Below are 16,273 nucleotides of genomic sequence, written 5' to 3' on the forward strand. Positions count from 1 at the left end.
TTTTAAAATCATTTTCTTGTTCATTTTCTGGAAAATGAACCAAACATACAAAGACAGTTTTACAGAATACATCCAAACACTGAAAATGAAACTATTTTCTGAAAAATGACTCGTTTTCCAAAAAATATTTTTCAGAAATCATTTTCCTGCTTTTCAAATGCACCCTAAATAAATCATGTTTCTATGTAATACCCTACTAATTACATAAAAAAAAAAAAGATGTTGATAGTATATAATTAAATTCGTAATTTTTAAATGTGAGAATCATGTTCTTCAATTTAACTAGTTTAAAGGAGCAATTTACACAAGTGTAAAAATTTACTCACTTAATCATATTTTATCTATTCTACTTACTATTCATGAGTCAAACCAACTATTTTTTTATTTGTTTATTTTTTTTAATAGAATAATGGTCAAATAGGCCACCAGACTGCATGGGATAATGCAATTAGGCCGTTGAACCCAAAAAAAATTACAATTGAGTCCTGAAATTAGCCCATTTTATACAATTAGTCTAATTTGTCAGTTTTCCTAGTTTTTAACAGGTTACCCAAATATTTTTTTAAAAAATAATTATAAATAAAACAATTATTTGAAAATTAAAAAAAAAAAACAATTTGTCTCCGTCGAAGACGAAGATACCTTCTTTGTCTCCTGGTCGGAGACGGAGTTTTTTTTTTTTTTTTTTAATTATTTTTTAAAAACATTTTTAAATTTGGTAACCACTTAGAAACTGTGAAAACTAGTAAATTGGACTAATTGCATGAAATTGGTTATTTTAGGGACTCAATTGCATGTTTTTAAAGTTTAGTGACCTAATTGCATTATGATATGCAGTTCGGTGACTTATTTAACCCTTATCCTTTTCTATAATATTTTTGTTACTTATTTTTATATTTAACTTTTTATATTTAATAGTATTTTTAGTGTAAATTTTAAATATATAAATTTTGCATACCAATACTAACTTAATATTATGAAAAATTGTATAAAAATGAGCCCAGTAACGTTTATGACAAGTAGGGAGTAATATATTTAAAGTTCAAAAAGTAGAAGAATGGTAAATTGGTTGTATATTAGGGAATAAAAAAATTATTGTGCAGGGTAATGAAGCACCAATGATTATAGATTTATAGACATATTGGAAGTTTATTCAGTTGACATGTGTTGCAGCCTTAAATTTAAATTGCATTGCCCTCTACCCTATAGGCTCCAATGTGTTCGTTGGACAATGTGTGCTTTTTCTGCACTAAAGTCAAGACAGATCCCTGGGCCTTCAAATTTCGAATTCAAAATCGTGTCATTAACGTCACCTGGCGGTGACTCTCCCCATTCGTCCTTCACCATTCCTGCGTCACCGCACATCTTCCGCAATTCAAATACGTGTTGGGGCCCACCCCTCGTCCGCTCCTAACGTATACCCAGGCCCATCGACGCTCCGGATCGTCTCTCCATTCAAATCTCCCAATCCACCCTCTTTTGCGCGCCTCAAAAGCCTCATCTAATATTTTTTTAAAAATAAATTATTATATATATTCATTTCACACAAAATTAGGATAATATTCCATAACAATTTCTTGAATTTTCGCTATAATCATTCAATTCATTAATTCACCAATCACCCAACTTTTACTTTGCTTCCTATATTAACATTAACATTAACATTAACATTAACATTATTAACATTATTATTAAAATGTTACTTTTGATCTGTAAATGAATAATTTATATGTCACACAATACTAAATTAATGGACCGTTAAGTCACTATAATTTACATTTTTACTGTTTTGTTGGGTTGGGATGTGAAGATATTGGGCGAGAGAATTTCACTTTTTGTAAGCAAAGAAAGTCTAAATTATAAAAATTTGACTGTATTTTCATACTTGAAAAATTAGAAAAAATAATTTACATTGTCCATCAATTAGTAAAAAAAAAAATACAAGCATGTACGAGTTTAACTCACTAGTTCAGTATGCTGCATTTGAGAGAAGAGATTAATGTTTGAAAATTGTCAGCTATAGTGTGAGGATTATATCCAAAGTAAACATATCCCTTTGTGCATATTGGCATTTGGCATTTGGCAGAGACAGTGCGAAGATTAATTTGTTGAGATAATGGGTGTTGGGCGTCAGCCAAGTTAGTCGAGTTCAACTCTGCTCGATTCAAGACATATCATTGTAGTTGACTATGGAGGGATGTTAAATGGTTGAATTTAAATATGATATGACAACCAAATAGTCAAAAAATTCTATAGGTGAAAACATAGTGTAACGTTAAAATCTATAAATTCGGGTAGGTTGAATTTGAATTAGTATCATAGTAACATTCAAAATAAAAAAATCATAATCACATTTTAAATTTTAAATTAATAATTCGTAAGCTTAGTAAATGCTGCGGTCCTTTCCATTTGAAATGCATGATAGTGGAATAAATATAGACATAAAGACGCGAGAGACATATCTCATTCCAAATATAAATTCGTAGAGATTTTATGTCTTCTCACGCCTACGCGTTCCTCATTCTCTTCTTCTCTCTCAATTAAGGGGGGCCCTAACAGAACAGAGTGCAGTTCAGAGCAGAGCCCTAGTCTTGTGTTCAGAGGAATTCAAGGTTTCTGAGGCACAAATGGCGACCACAGCACAAACGCGGCGATCTTCCTCGGCTTCCAATGCGGCTGCCAAGAGGCAAGCGGCCGCGGCGGCGGAAAATCGCCACGGAAAGGTCGCGGCGGCCGTCGAGCAACGCCTGGCCCATAAACGCCCCGCGCTCACCAATATCACCAACCAGAGGACCGGCTCTCTGCTTTCCTCGCGAAGCACGTTCTCTGAATCCTCAGGCATTGTATGTTCCTTGTCTCCCTCTTTCTTTCTAGTTATCGCGTTTTCATCTTCTTGTAGGTTTCGATTTTTGATGTATCGGGGAATGTAAAATCTGATTTTGAATGCGTTTTGAGTGTTTTTTTTAATACTTTCTTTCTTCTTTGTGTTTTTTATGTTATTGTTGTAATGCTGTTCTTGGGTGATTTCTTGACGAGTTCCGTACTCACTGTGAAATGTATGTCAAACCGATTTTAAAGCAAATGTAGTTCTTGAAATTGTACTGATTCTAAGAAGAACACCAAAATTAAGGTGTTTTTTCTTAGGGGGTGAAGAAAATCAGAAAATACCCTTTGGTTTTGAGACTGCAAGTACTGTTACTTTACGGTCTGTAATTGGATCCTTTGCTACTGATTTCTGGCTCATCAAACAAAGTTCGAAATTATTCTGAACAGACCGTTGTTTCTCTCTCTATCTTTCTTTATCTTTCTTTTTTACTTTGGAATTTTACCTTCATGATTTCTTCTTGGGTGAACTTGGAATCTTGGAGATACTATGTTTGCTAAATGCTGCAGGCACTAAACACTAGTACAAAAGAAAAAAGAATGGCTGTTTCTTTTTCTGTAAAAGTTATTAACTTCAGTTCATTTTTGAAATTCAAAGGTGCCCTGCACATCGAAGAATGTTGGTATCAAGAAGAGTTCTTCTAGTTCTACGGGTAATGCTGGATTCTTAGGGACTTCGGTCGTTCCAACATCCACCCTTGTGAAACCTATCACAGTACCCTGTAAGGGTCCATCTGCTATTGGAAGTGATGCAATTCTCCAGAAGGCCACCCTCCCTCCTGTCACATTCAGCATCGATAATTCTCCAGCTCAGTCGGATGGGATGACGGCTTCTATGGATGAATCCATGTCTCCTTGTGATTCACTAAGAAGTCCAGAAGTTGAATATATTGACAACAATGAAACTGCTGGAGTTCATTCCATTGAGAAGAAGGCATCTAGTGCGCTCTATATTTCGGAGCACCAAGGAACAACAGGTGTTGTACCTCTGGAATTGCTGTCTATGCTTGCTTTGTATTTGATATTCATGACATTTTTCTTTTGGAGTGTGAAATATGGATCTCTTAAAACTTGATGGATGCCTACAGGCAATATATGCAAGAGAGACATAATTGTGGACATTGAGTCAAGGGATCACATTCCTAACATTGATGATAATCTTGAGGACCCTCAATTCTGTGCAACCATGGCCTGTGATATCTACAAGCACTTGCGAGCATCTGAGGTTTGAAATCAACCCTCTTTACGTGCGCTAACTTATATGGTTGTCATTATGCTTGCTAGAACTACTAACTTTGAAATTGCTTTTAGTGCTATTTTATTTTTATTTTTTATAATAAATGTTCTAACATATATTTGTCATTTGGTATTATGTGATTGCTTCCTTGATTTATCAAGTTCTGGCCATACAAGTGCTCATTTTATTTTCTTTGTTCATACAGGCAAAGAAAAGGCCATCCACTGATTTCATGGATAAGGTTCAGAAAGACATAAATGCCAGCATGCGTGCAATTCTGATTGATTGGCTGGTTGAGGTAAATTGCCCAAATTGAATTCCATTTGTCCAAAACCTCAAGTTCTTATATAGGCATTGCAACTTGTCAGCAATTTCTCCCAGTTTCATCAGAGAAATTAAACCATGAACTTTTTAACTACAGGTTGCTGAAGAGTACCGACTTGTCCCAGATACCTTATATCTGACTGTTAATTACATTGATCGCTATCTTTCTGGCAATTTAATGGATAGGCAACGGTTACAACTGTTGGGCGTGGCTTGCATGATGATTGCATCGTAAGATTTTGCACTATTCTCTAACTTGTCCAGCTTTTGTCATCATAATCAACTATAGTTTTGCTTTATTTGTCTTCATATGTTACCTGTGTTGTTTAATGCACTGTCACACCTTTCTTTGAATAAATTTAACAATATGCAAAATTGATTTTGCCAGCAAATATGAAGAGATTTGTGCACCTCAGGTAGAGGAGTTCTGCTACATCACTGACAACACATATTTCAAGGAGGAGGTTTGTATTCATTGTCATTCTCCTAAATGCGGGACTGTTTCTTGCAATGGTACTAAGAACTTCGTTCTCTATAGGTATTGCAAATGGAGTCTGCTGTTTTAAATTACTTGAAGTTTGAAATGACAGCCCCAACAGCTAAATGCTTTTTGAGGTAAAATGTCTAATATTTCTCCATTTCTGAAGATTTTTCTAATTGAGATGAACCGGGCAGTAACCTTTTTATACTTTAAACTACAACAAATTACAGGAGGTTTGTCCGTGCTACTCAAGGATTCAATGAGGTAATTCTCCAAATTCTTACCTATGATACTTGATTTTTGATGAATAGAGTTGATGAATCCCATCATTACATATATATTTTAAGAAAATGCTATTGCAGTGTGAGAATGAGCGAGTAACCCTCTATTTCTTCTTCAGGCTTCATCACTGCAATTGGAGCACTTGGCCAGCTACCTTGCAGAGCTATCTCTTCTAGCATATGACATGCTTTGTTATTCTCCTTCACTTGTTGCTGCTTCAGCAATTTTTCTGGCGAGATACATACTTACTCCTTCTAAGAAACCTTGGGTATGTGTATTAAGTATGAATCATATTTCATTTTTTTTTAAATTATGTTTTCACTGCAATTTGTTATAGCTGGGACTTATTTGAAAATTTAAAATTCAGAACTCTACATTGCGGCATTACACTCTCTACCAGCCAGCTGATTTGCGTGACTGTGTTATGGCACTCCACAACCTTTGCTGCAACAGCCACCATTCTAGTTTACCGGCAATCAGAGAAAAATACAGCCAGCATAAGGTATGAATAACTTCTGATAACATTTGCATATAACTTATAGGCATCTGTTATCACATGTACTAAATTTGTATCTCTGAACAGTATAAATTTGTCGCGAAGAAGTTTTGCCCTACAACAATACCATCTGAGTTCTTCCAAGACGTAAGTAGCTGATGACTGTTGAACGCCATACTGGAAGTGCACTCTCCTTAAGCACACCCCGCAAGGCGCCCACACCATTGGAAGAGCAAAGTTAATCAATTTTTCTATTTGTAAAATGCGCTAAATGTCAGTAATAATGGATGGCTGAACTCACTGGGGCTCAGTGGCTGTCTGTTGTGCTTCGCTGACTTGCACTTTGCAATTGTGTAACGTTACTGCTTTTTTGCTAGTTCAGATTGTCTGTACTTGCAACTTGTGTACAGATGAGCTCTAAAGCTTGTATGGGCTGAACCTGATTTGAGAAAACTAGTTTAGTGTTTTGTTTCTGTACTAGAGATGAGGGTATATGTATAGCCAGTGGCAACCCTGAAATGACATCAACTTCATTTTCCAGAGATAATGCTTCATTTGCAGCTCTCATCATCTTCTAACGTTTGATGCATTGATGAAGATATATTGATGTGTTGAGTGAATAAATCTTGAAAGAGAACTTGCAGAAATAATAGCATTCTTTAGGCTTGTCTTGTCATGCCAGCCTGCTTTTATAGTATTATTTAAGACAGGTTTTCAGAGCATCTCCATTTAGGGTATTTTGTTGGTTTTTGTCGGAAATAAAAAATCTTGCATTTTGGTTTTTTGACAAATGGAGAGCATGGTTTTTCATTAATTTTTTCTCCTGCAAATCAAGGATCTTTGTGGGTCCCAATCAAAAGCCAAATGAAGCATTCTCTAGCAGTGTTGACGGCCCGCCTTTTCTTCTTCTTTTTCCTTTTTCTCCTCCTTGAAGATAATCATACTACCAAGGACAATATCAATTTTTTTGTGAATTAAACACTCCTTAAAGAAATATCATTTGAATGGGAAGTAGTTTCCAAATTCCAAGTGTCCTGTGTGTGTTGTTTGAAATGTCATTTGAATCTGTCACTTTATCAATCTGTTATTAGTGAGTGTAGTAGTATTTTCAAGTTCAAAATTGGAGAAATAGAGTTTGGTCAGGATTTTGTACCCAATTTTCAAATATGGGAGGATTATGTGTGTCCTTATTGGAGACCACAACTGTTTAAAATGGACAAAAGTGAGCAGTGTGTCCATATTCCAATAGACTTCACATGGAAAGTTATTTTGAAATTTGAAGTGTTACGTTGAGTAGAGTAGGCGTCATCAATACGGCATCGTCTATTCATTATACCACTGCTGCTTTTATAATAATGCCATAAAGATTAAAGAGCGCTGTACAGTCTATCTGGCAGCCTTCGATCATCTTGAAAACCTTACCTTGCTTTATCAACTATTTTGAGCTTCTATTCTTCTAAGCCATTATTATCTCCTAAGGCCTTCACAATAGTAGAAATTTTGTGTTTAAGGTGCTTACAATTAGGTGAATCAATTGTACACTTAAGATGCGCAATTTTGTAATCACTGCACTTCCGCACAAAAAGTTACCTTAGCTGCTCCACATATATATATATATATATATATATATATATATATATATATATAGAATATTAATCAAATGTGACCTTGCTATTAGGTGTGGTCGTGTGGCCTAGCGTGCATCATTGGATTGTGCTGATCTGACGGTGGAGGTTATATATTAGGATTCAGGAAGTTTAATTCGCGTAACTTAAGTGGGGGCTTTATGGTAATTGTAAGTGGGAAGGTAATGTTAGAATACAGAATGCACCAACAAACGTATTATTAAAACACACCATTCTACAGAATGCACCAACAAACGTATTATTAAAACACACCATTCAACAGAATGCACCAACAAACGTATTATTAAAACACACCATTCAACGTACTAAAATGCACCACGTATTATTAAAACACACCATTCAACGTACTAAAATGCACCAGTTCTTAGATTAAAACACACCACTTAACAACCACACACCAAATGCAACTACTCTCATAAAAAATCACCACCATGTGTATTAAAACACACCATTCTACGTTATAAAATGCACCACTGGACAAATTAAAACACACCATTCCCACCATATCGAAATACACCACTCAATTCAAATGCACCAACAAAATTAAAACACACCATTCAACGTATGAAAATGCACCAGTTCTCAAATTAAAACACACCACTTAACCACCACACACCAAATGCAACTACTCTCGTAAATGCAACACCATGTGTATTAAAACACACCATTCTACGTTATAAAATACACCATTGGACAAATTAAAACATACCATTCCCCACCATACAGAAATACACCACTCAAATTCAAATGCACCAACAAAATTAAAACACACCATTATACGTTATAAAATGCACCAGTTCTCAGATTAAAACACACCACTTAACCACCACACACCAAATACACATACTATTGCGAATTTCACCAATATTATCTCAAATATGAACCAGATTAATGTTGATAATGCACCGACTATTGCGAATTACTCCATTCTCGTTCCTCTATTGGAGTCGACCTATGCGTTTTGTTCGGAACGGAGCGCTCGTTGCTGGGTGATGGAGTCCCTTCTACACTCGTCAGGTGTTTGTTGCTCAGTGCTCGTCGACTTCAAGTCTGATCTCCGTCGTCGTCTGATCTGGTTTTGAAATTGTAGTGAATTGTCAACATTATCCTTCTCGTTCGCATTGCTAAAGATGAAGCGCCTGTATTGTTTGGATTAATATGAAGCCTTAGATCATGGGATCTAATAGTGTAGATCAGGCCACACAGCCGCACGGGGAGCCACGTTTTTTCAACTTTCATTAAAGGGAAAAAAAATTCTTGTCGACCCTTATGTTATTTGCGATTTATTGTTTTGGTGTTATTGCTAAAGTTCATATGTTTTCGTGGACATTTTAATGCTTTGATGTTTGGTTGAGTAAAATGACTAAATATGAAGATTATTTTTTTATAGCAAAATTAATGATATGTTTTGTAACTCTTTGACAATGAGTCAACATGAGAGTAAAAACCATCTTACTATCTTGCTGGGATTAAAGTAAGTATGACATCAAGGAGTAACATCAACTAAAAGAAGAAAAAAGGGTAGCAAAATTTTCAGCAAGTAATACTATATTTACCATCTTGTATGGATTCTGCCTCAACCCGGCACCGAATCCGAGATTATATTGATCTTCATATCCTTCCATTCAATGGGTATCTACACATTCTCAAGGGTTTTATGTTCAGACCATTCTTCAGAGGAGGATAGGTTGAGCTCTGGTGAATATGAACACACCGCCACCTCCAACAGCACGGCCTAGAAGCATGTTGTTATCCAGATATGAAAGGTAGTATAAGCCACCAACAGATCGCCTGCATAATATAATGTAAACCATCCATGAATTAATATATCATAATAAAAACCAACTTGAAAACCATTCTAGTTGCTGTATTTATTATGCATTCTATACCTATTAGAACTTCTCAGAGGAACTTGAGCTTTGAAAGTTCGAAGGAATTGCAAGATCTGTAGCCAAGAATTACAAAGAAACATGTATGTAAGAGCGACTGATAGTTGATAGAACTTNACCAACAAACGTATTATTAAAACACACCATTCAACGTACTAAAATGCACCAGTTCTTAGATTAAAACACACCACTTAACAACCACACACCAAATGCAACTACTCTCATAAAAAATCACCACCATGTGTATTAAAACACACCATTCTACGTTATAAAATGCACCACTGGACAAATTAAAACACACCATTCCCACCATATCGAAATACACCACTCAATTCAAATGCACCAACAAAATTAAAACACACCATTCAACGTATGAAAATGCACCAGTTCTCAAATTAAAACACACCACTTAACCACCACACACCAAATGCAACTACTCTCGTAAATGCAACACCATGTGTATTAAAACACACCATTCTACGTTATAAAATACACCATTGGACAAATTAAAACATACCATTCCCCACCATACAGAAATACACCACTCAAATTCAAATGCACCAACAAAATTAAAACACACCATTATACGTTATAAAATGCACCAGTTCTCAGATTAAAACACACCACTTAACCACCACACACCAAATACACATACTATTGCGAATTTCACCAATATTATCTCAAATATGAACCAGATTAATGTTGATAATGCACCGACTATTGCGAATTACTCCATTCTCGTTCCTCTATTGGAGTCGACCTATGCGTTTTGTTCGGAACGGAGCGCTCGTTGCTGGGTGATGGAGTCCCTTCTACACTCGTCAGGTGTTTGTTGCTCAGTGCTCGTCGACTTCAAGTCTGATCTCCGTCGTCGTCTGATCTGGTTTTGAAATTGTAGTGAATTGTCAACATTATCCTTCTCGTTCGCATTGCTAAAGATGAAGCGCCTGTATTGTTTGGATTAATATGAAGCCTTAGATCATGGGATCTAATAGTGTAGATCAGGCCACACAGCCGCACGGGGAGCCACGTTTTTTCAACTTTCATTAAAGGGAAAAAAAATTCTTGTCGACCCTTATGTTATTTGCGATTTATTGTTTTGGTGTTATTGCTAAAGTTCATATGTTTTCGTGGACATTTTAATGCTTTGATGTTTGGTTGAGTAAAATGACTAAATATGAAGATTATTTTTTTATAGCAAAATTAATGATATGTTTTGTAACTCTTTGACAATGAGTCAACATGAGAGTAAAAACCATCTTACTATCTTGCTGGGATTAAAGTAAGTATGACATCAAGGAGTAACATCAACTAAAAGAAGAAAAAAGGGTAGCAAAATTTTCAGCAAGTAATACTATATTTACCATCTTGTATGGATTCTGCCTCAACCCGGCACCGAATCCGAGATTATATTGATCTTCATATCCTTCCATTCAATGGGTATCTACACATTCTCAAGGGTTTTATGTTCAGACCATTCTTCAGAGGAGGATAGGTTGAGCTCTGGTGAATATGAACACACCGCCACCTCCAACAGCACGGCCTAGAAGCATGTTGTTATCCAGATATGAAAGGTAGTATAAGCCACCAACAGATCGCCTGCATAATATAATGTAAACCATCCATGAATTAATATATCATAATAAAAACCAACTTGAAAACCATTCTAGTTGCTGTATTTATTATGCATTCTATACCTATTAGAACTTCTCAGAGGAACTTGAGCTTTGAAAGTTCGAAGGAATTGCAAGATCTGTAGCCAAGAATTACAAAGAAACATGTATGTAAGAGCGACTGATAGTTGATAGAACTTTCCGATTGTTGCTCAACTTATTATGGAACTAAATGAGATATTTTGAAGTTAACAAACACTTCTGGCAGGTAATGCACGACTGTAAAGGTACCTACTTTCAACTATTGTAGTAATTTTTGACATCACATTCATTTCTAGCAATTCAGACAATCATGATCCATTGCACAAATGATATGATTCTACTTAGTAACTTTAACTAGATTACATATTATTCCATGTAATTCCATAATATTGGGGTCTTCTTTTTTCAAGGAGTGAAGGAAGCGGGAGCTCATCAATAACAACAATAATAATATCAACAGCAGCTCTATGAGTACGCCTACTTACCTCAAAATTTAACATTGACCTTGGTAATATAGCTGGGGCAATTAGTGCTTGCAGCTCTTCACTGATATTTACATCTTGAAAGGATATCTGCACATAACCATACCATTTTTAAAAGGCAAAACAGTGAGAGTCTAAGGTGTCTGACAATGAGAACATGCAATGCTGTGAAAGCTGTTAATTGCATACTGCAAGCGAGACAATGCAGTCCCCAAACTCCTAGGAGTTTGACTTAATAATAATAATAATAATAATAATAATAATAATAATAATAATATATTTTGGTGGAAATAAATGGCAGTAAGGAGATGGTTTCTCCAAACCTACCAAACAAGGTGCCAATGGTGTGTTGTGCTGCTAGAATAAACACACTCAAAGGTTATTGCAGGTCGAGAATGACCTTTCATGCCACTAAGCTCAATAGCCTATATGCACCGCTTGGCCAATGGCCAATCATGGACTGGGGTCATGACCTATTCCATCTTTGCTCACACATGGCTTCTTAGTAAATGCATGCCATTATTATTGAGAGATCAAAAGTGGTATTAATTCACTGTAAAAATAGTATGGCAAATTACATGCTCTCTTCTCCACTGTGCAGCATTTAGAATTAAAAGAATCTTTATTACCTATTTTTTTAATCCTTATTATATTGTTAGCATTAACATGTATTTCACCGTTGTTGCATTAACTAAAATTTCTTTCTTTTATTCCTTGTTTTTTTATTGCTCTGTTTTTCTATTTCATCATATTTTCTTTCATCCTACTTCAGCTATACCATAGATATGATATGCTCATTTTCTCCTTGTTTTCCTGAGAAATTAAAAAATTCACTAACTATAATTTGACAACAACTGAAAGGGTGACACAATGTGAAAAGGTAATTGCAGAACAACTTCCAAGTACGGATAATAATTATTAGGAAATAGATGATATTCTTAGTTAATTATTGAAATGACATTTATCCATGAAAGATACAAACCTCCTCAAACTGAAGGAAGATATTGCGTGAAGAAACACAGGAAAATTTTGCAGTGACTACCAAAGTGACACCTTCCTGCTCCTGTAGAAGATCATCAATATTATAAGGTATACGTTTTATTTTCTGCCTCCATTCTAACAAGATTTTATAATGTATACGGTTCAATCATTCGCTTGTGAAGACAAAAAACATTATAATTATAGCAAGGATCAAATAGGGGAGATTGAATAGCTTTATAATAATGAGAAGGATGGTGAGGGAAAGTAATTACACATTTCACAATTTAAAAAATTTTGAAGACCCAGAATAAAACACATAAAGCATTTAGTAAGTATTCGATGTGAGGGTGAATTCCGATGAGAAGGTAATCGAGATTTAAATCCAAGTACAACAAAGTAAGACACTATTATGTAATCACAAAGTTTTAATAAAGTAATTAACTTGCAGCATACAAATAACAGCACCAAACAGTTTATAGCTGAATGCCAGTACTTTTCCAAACAGGCTAATTGAGAAAAGACCTCTAGGAAAGGCAACAAAATGACCAATTTCAAATCACTAAGGATTTATCACCAAAAAAAGTGTATTCATGTTCTTTGATCAATTTGGTCTAAACCAGTATACAGGCTTAGATCAGGAGCCTGACTTTGCTACATTTCAGACATATTGACCTTGGCATCAACAGAGCTACAATCTAGGAAGCAAACCTTTTATTCAGACTTCAAAGTGTTTTTTTTTTTTTTCAATATCCATTAGATAGAAAGACTATTGGAAGAAGAATACTTACTAAAAGGTCTAGAGAGATTATAACTTGCAGAAACTTTTACCATACTGATCAATCTGAGAGTTTGCTGGACGTGAATGAAAAATTCCCTTGGAAACTCAAAAACCTCTTCCCACAAGTAATATAAGAAAATGAGAGGGCACCACTTGCTTTATAGAAAATGTTCATATAAAACTTTTAGGGTGTGTTTGGTTTAAGGATTTTTTTTAGGTAATGTAATATTCCTGGAAATCTCACATAACCTTAAGAAGTTGGGGAGGAATGTTATTCCCATGAATGTCACAAAAAATGAACTAAAAACTAAGTTTCGGAATCTTTCATTCCCTAAAGAGGTCTAATATTCCCTTGAGCCAAACAAGGGAAAATATTATTACAATGTTCACATTACAGGGGTTATGTGATATATAATCTTCACCAAATGCCCCCTTAATAGAGTAAGGGCTTTTCAATTTTCTCTATTGTCAAAACTGGAGAGCAGAACAAATTTAAGAGTGCCAACATACAGAAAACTTCCAAAAAGAGATCCTTCATCCTCACCAATGGAGGAAGATATATGGTTGAAGATCTCAGAATTCTTGATCTTTCCTCTCCATTCTCCTCACTGAATTTTCAAGACACCAATCAAGGAGGTCCCAAGAGGACGTAATTATGTGACTCTGACAGCCGCACAAAACTCAATCCAAGTCTGCATATGGGTTCTAAATACCATCAAAGGAATGGCTTTTTGTTTCTCTCTGCATTGTTAATACTGAATAGTTAAAAAAAAAAAAAAAAGAAAAAAAAAAAGAACTGCCTTCCACAATATTTTCATATTCTTGTCTTTTGTTTCTATCTTAAATTTCAGCACACTAATCAACCATGACTTGAATGCCCTTATTGATGCTAAAACAAATATGGAGCTTCATGCAAACTCTCCAATCCCCTATAATCCAAAAGCAGACTACAAACAAGTTTTCCCATGTGCACATAATTATTTTCAACCATCATGAAAATCAATTGCTTGTATTCAATTTTGAGCTTATAGCCAATTGACCATTGCCATCATAAAAAAGAAAGTGGAAGGCAATAATAACTAGGTTAGGTGATTTAGGTCTTACCCAGTGCAGAGAGCTTTTGCATAGTAAAAGGAAAATGTATGCAACTTTGTTTCTTTTTCTGGAGAGGTTATTTCTAGGGCTTGAACCACGACTGACCAATAAACAATCTATCATTAATTGCATGAAATCCAAAAATTATACTCTGCATTTGTTATTATAATCATAACTATAATGATTAAAATCCAAATTAAATTTAAGTAGAAGAGCAGTCCAGGAACCCCTTGCTGCACTCATCATGTAGCAATTATTCTACAATCCGCCATGATCAATTGGTGGTTAACTGAACACTTAAGACTATGCATGAAATGCTAAAACTTACAATCCAAATTAAGATATACTAAGAATCACTTTAAGCACATCCTTACTGAGCTCAAGTAGTAGAAGTTATTTCTAGGACTTGAAGCAGCACCAAAATGTCAATAAATGAACACTTAGTCATTGCACAAACCAAATTTATGACTAGAAGAAAGATGAACCAAAAAGCAGACCAAGCACATCCTTATTGCACTCAAATAGTAAGCTGCTAAATCAAGCATGATGAGTGAGAGAGAGAGAGAGAGCGAGAGAGTTACTTCAAACAAGCCGGGTATACTCCACTTGACAACATTGCGCACAAATCCTCCACTTGATTTATCTTGGCATTCAAACTTTTGGAAAACTTGGCCAACCTGTATAGACACAGCAAGACAAAGGTTATAGAAACAGATATAGTTGGTTAGGTCACTACTTCAACCTTTGAGATTCCATGATTTGGTCGTAGAATCTGCCTAGGATTTAATTGAGCACAAGTAGTTGAAGAAAAAGATTGAATAAGATCCGATTACCAAACGGGGCAAGGTTTTCGTCTACTGAAGTCACATAGTTTTTTGCAGTAGCAGAGTCGAGAAAATAATCCGGAAGTAAAAATTCAGCAAAAACAAACCTGGAAGACGGGAAGCCTAGCAGCAGACTCAAAAAGAACGAGGACATCTGGCGCAGATGTATACTGCAAACGCCACGTCCCATCCAATTTACCTAAATCCAAACCCTGGCCAGCATCGAACGCTTCCACGCTCACAAGAGCCTCCTCAATAGAAGAGCGCTGATCGGCAGTGGTGGCGAGGCCGCGCTGCGTGTCCTGAATGATCCTAAGCAGCTCGTATTTCCTGTTCTCTAATTCGATTTCAGTCCCCTGAAGGAATTGAAGCAACAAGGTCAGAAATCGGCAGGGCGAAGCAGAGGTGAGAGAAGGAGAAGGAACGTACCCTTGACGCAGCAATTACAGGGGAAGAAGCGGTGGACGCTGCGCAAAGCCGGAATCCTCCACTGTTGTTGGCTTGTATTGGTGGCTTGGGAAGTGAGACGACGGCGGGTTTACGGCGGAGAGAGAGAGCGGAGGGAATGGGAGTGTAGGAGTGGAAGCGAATTGCAGTTGGCTCCATGACGCCACTACGAAACGCATAGACCGCACAGCCATTTTTTTTATCTCAGCTTAAGACAGCGTTTGAGGTTAGGATTTAGGCACTTTTGGGGAGGGATAACACTGAAATGGGAATAATTAGAGCAATATTTTGGTGGAAATTGGAATTGTGGTCGAGTGGAAAGAGACTCATCCATTCATAATTGAATATCGAAATTTGATTTTAGCTTGGTATAACATCGCCTTAAAATTTCCAGACCAGTTATTCCACGCTTCCACCTATAGAGTAATATTTTGGTTGCAGACTATTTTATTTTATTTTATTTTTTTTAAAATTTTGATTTCTGTTTGGAGAAGCTATATTAGGCGCCAAAGTTGGTTGCATTTTACCATTCTTCTGTCCGCATATACAATCATACAAAGCTATATAGAGCTTATATATTAGACTGATGTAGAATTATATTATTATAACACATAAAATATATTATCTTATTATTCTTATCCATAAATTTCATTATTCTAACACATATAAAGTACATTATTCTAAACACATATAGTACATTATTTTAACATATAAAGTACATTATTCTAACTCAAAATACATTATCTTATCCCATAATGTTCATTATTTTAACA

General features: G+C 35.7%; 2 protein-coding genes and 1 long non-coding RNA gene across 3 annotated transcripts; 1 reads left to right on the top strand and 2 right to left on the bottom strand.

The window, feature by feature from the left end:
- Positions 1–2,484: 2,484 nt before the first annotated feature.
- LOC116022577 (cyclin-A1-1-like) lies at positions 2,485–6,267 on the top strand. The gene is made up of 11 exons (XM_031263332.1): positions 2,485–2,843; positions 3,482–3,860; positions 3,972–4,108; positions 4,326–4,418; positions 4,542–4,675; positions 4,833–4,908; positions 4,983–5,059; positions 5,156–5,189; positions 5,326–5,475; positions 5,575–5,709; positions 5,791–6,267. The coding sequence occupies exons 1-11, from the start codon at positions 2,628–2,630 to the stop codon at positions 5,860–5,862; spliced, it is 1,503 nt and encodes a 500-aa protein (XP_031119192.1). The 5' UTR covers positions 2,485–2,627; the 3' UTR covers positions 5,863–6,267.
- Positions 6,268–8,713: 2,446 nt separating this feature from the next.
- On the bottom strand, positions 8,714–9,343 carry LOC116022620. Its single transcript, XR_004099245.1, has 2 exons — positions 9,239–9,343; positions 8,714–9,140 (listed from the first exon to the last, which is right to left on the bottom strand). It is a non-coding gene; the product is annotated as an uncharacterized LOC116022620 (long non-coding RNA).
- Positions 9,344–10,481: 1,138 nt separating this feature from the next.
- On the bottom strand, positions 10,482–15,700 carry LOC116022597 (probable plastid-lipid-associated protein 10, chloroplastic). The gene is made up of 7 exons (XM_031263362.1): positions 15,483–15,700; positions 15,161–15,409; positions 14,811–14,906; positions 12,358–12,438; positions 11,379–11,465; positions 10,936–10,991; positions 10,482–10,837 (listed from the first exon to the last, which is right to left on the bottom strand). Exons 1-7 carry the CDS (start codon positions 15,657–15,659, stop codon positions 10,720–10,722), a joined length of 864 nt encoding a protein of 287 aa, XP_031119222.1. The 5' UTR covers positions 15,660–15,700; the 3' UTR covers positions 10,482–10,719.
- Between the last annotated feature and the right edge of the window lie 573 nt (positions 15,701–16,273).

Source organism: Ipomoea triloba, chromosome 6 (assembly GCF_003576645.1).
Source record: "Ipomoea triloba cultivar NCNSP0323 chromosome 6, ASM357664v1".
Classification (NCBI taxonomy): domain Eukaryota; kingdom Viridiplantae; phylum Streptophyta; class Magnoliopsida; order Solanales; family Convolvulaceae; genus Ipomoea; species Ipomoea triloba.